This window comes from Pterocles gutturalis, unplaced genomic scaffold (genome assembly GCF_000699245.1).
Source record: "Pterocles gutturalis isolate BGI_N339 unplaced genomic scaffold, ASM69924v1 scaffold31514, whole genome shotgun sequence".
Lineage (NCBI taxonomy): Eukaryota > Metazoa > Chordata > Aves > Pterocliformes > Pteroclidae > Pterocles > Pterocles gutturalis.
In genome coordinates this window covers 1-2,355 of record NW_010131690.1, presented here as the reverse complement: position 1 = coordinate 2,355, position 2,355 = coordinate 1, and the positions used below count along the sequence as shown (strand labels likewise).

The window sequence follows — 2,355 nt, the reverse complement described above, 5'->3', positions numbered from 1 at the left end:
ATACTAGGATTTAGCATTTTGAAACTACACTGCCCAATCTCCTTTTTTCTCCTCCAACAAAAGTAGCCTAGTCTGCAATAACTGTGACCTTTATTTTCTTCTGAATATTTTAAATGCTGCTTGTTACCTCTGCCTGCTTGGAACTGGATTAATGTTTCTGTGGCGTTCTGGAGGCAGAGAGAAGGATCAGGGCTTTAATTCCTGACACCTCTAAGTGGAATAACAAGTGACATGTATTTTCTCTCTTCACATGGCTCTGCATGAAGGACACATGTGAGTGTGTATATGTGTGTGTATATGTACAGATATATATATATATACACACGCACACACATCTGCACATGCTTAAGGCGCAAGTAAATTGCCATATTGCATGAAGGTGTTTTTCTCTTTTTCTCTCTCCTTGAAGGTTTTGACTTTTAAAGAAATCAACTGGCAGATGATCAGAATAGAAGCAGATGCAATCCAGAGTTCTAAGCATGAAATCATGAGTGCTCCAGTGCGACTGATTACTAACCAATCAAAAATAAGGGTCACACTTAAAAGAAGGGTAAGCTTGAAACTTTTGAAATCTTTTATTATTTTATTAATTCACTTTTCACTCATGCTCTTAATGCGTACACGCACATAGTAAAATTTTAAGTTTAGGCCATATAAAATGTAGAATTCCCTGAATTAAATTTGTAATAACATAGAATTGGTAAGACTGTAGAGTTTACAAGAAATATTGTGGGCAGAATTTGAAGATGAAGGCCTTGCACAGGTTCTACTAATGTAAGCGTTTGACCTGCAGAGCTTTATTTATGATGCATGTTGTCTTACCTCTAGATTCAGGCAATATTTACATTACTTACATTTAGAGAAATGCATCAGTTTAATATCCAGTACATGCCAAACAAATAGAAAGTGAGGCACAGAAACACCTATGTCATAAGTATTTTTTAGTTAATGAGAGGAATGCAATTTTACATAAAATATATGTTTGTTATTATGGTTGGACTGAAGGATCTTGAAGGTATTTTCCAACCTAAATGAGTCCATGATTCTATCTATATGAAAGAAATTTGCTTTTTGGGAAGTGTGGTTTTGGATTCAACCTTTTTTTTCCCCCCCTTGTATTTCATGTAAGAAATATAAGTATTTAATGGACCTATTTGACTTGTTTAAATTTTTATTCTACAGTTAAAGGATTGTAATGTAGTGGCATCAAAACTGGTTCTGATTCTGGATGATTTGCTATGGGTTTTGACTGATTCCCAGTTGAAAGCCATGGTGCAGTATGCCAAATCTCTTAGTGAAGCCATAGAGAAATCTACAGAACAGAGAAAAAGCTTGGCTTCTGAAACAGCACAGGTATGGTAATTGATTGTTTCACTGTATCAGTAGCAAGTGTGGCTCTTCTAAAATACAACACAGTGTGGTTAGTTGTGTTAATTTATTTTAGAGAATGTTCAGTTACTCATTTTCATTCAGCTGTACATCTTGAATTACTTTGGAAATGAATCATGGTAGTATAAAAGAGACTTTATTTTACAAGATTTTGTGTATTGATGTTAGTTACAGGAAAGAAAAGTTGTATTTCTTTATCCATGTACAGAGTATTTAGACTTTATATTTACTTAACAGTTTATTAACTGTTTAGTAAATTTGCTCTCCAGATATTTTCTGGCTATGAATCATAGAATGGCCTGGGTTGAAAAGAACCTTAAAGATCATCTAGTTTCAAAACCCTGCTCTGGGCAGGGTTGCCAACCACCAGAGCAGCCTGCCCAGGGCCCGATCCAGCTTGGTCTTGAATGCTTCCAGGGATGAGGCATCCACAGCTTCTCTGGGCAACCTGTTCCAGTGCCTCACCACCCTCTGAGTGAAAAATTTCCGCCTAATATCCAACCTAAATCTCCCCTTTGTTAGTTTAAAACCATTCCCCCTCATCCTGTCACTATCAACCCTTGGAAATAGTCACTCCCCCTACTGTTCATAGGCTCCCTTCAAGTACTGGAAGGCCTCAATGAGGTCTCCCCAGAGCCTTCTCTTCTCCAAGCTAAACAAGCCCAGTTCCCTCGATCTTTGTTCATAGGAGAGGTGCTCCAGCCCTCTGATCATCTTAGTGGCCCTCCTCTGCACCCGCTCCAAGAGCTCCACGTCTTTCTTGTGCTGGGGACCCCAGGCCTGGACACAGTACTCCAGATGGGGTCTCACAAGAGCCGAGTAGAGGGGCACAATCACCTCCCTCTCCCTGCTGGCCACCCCTTTTTTAATGCAGCCCAGAACATAGTTGGCCTTCGGGGCTGCAAGCCCACACTGCTGGCTCATGTCGAGCTTCTTGTCCACCAGGACCCCCAAGTTGTTCTCTGC

The 2,355-nt window shown here is 39.7% G+C and overlaps 1 protein-coding gene across 1 annotated transcript in view; it reads left to right on the top strand.

Moving 5' to 3' along the window:
- The window catches only part of LOC104467075 (UHRF1-binding protein 1-like), a gene marked incomplete at its 3' end in the record, with an annotated part of 23,651 nt that extends 22,298 nt beyond the window's left edge, over window positions 1-1,353 (top strand). The window contains exons 7-8 of the mRNA XM_010080700.1: window positions 410-550; window positions 1,183-1,353. Coding sequence (XP_010079002.1) covers window positions 410-550; window positions 1,183-1,353 — 312 coding nt within the window. The remainder of the gene's footprint in view (window positions 1-409; window positions 551-1,182) is intronic.
- Between the last annotated feature and the right edge of the window lie 1,002 nt (window positions 1,354-2,355).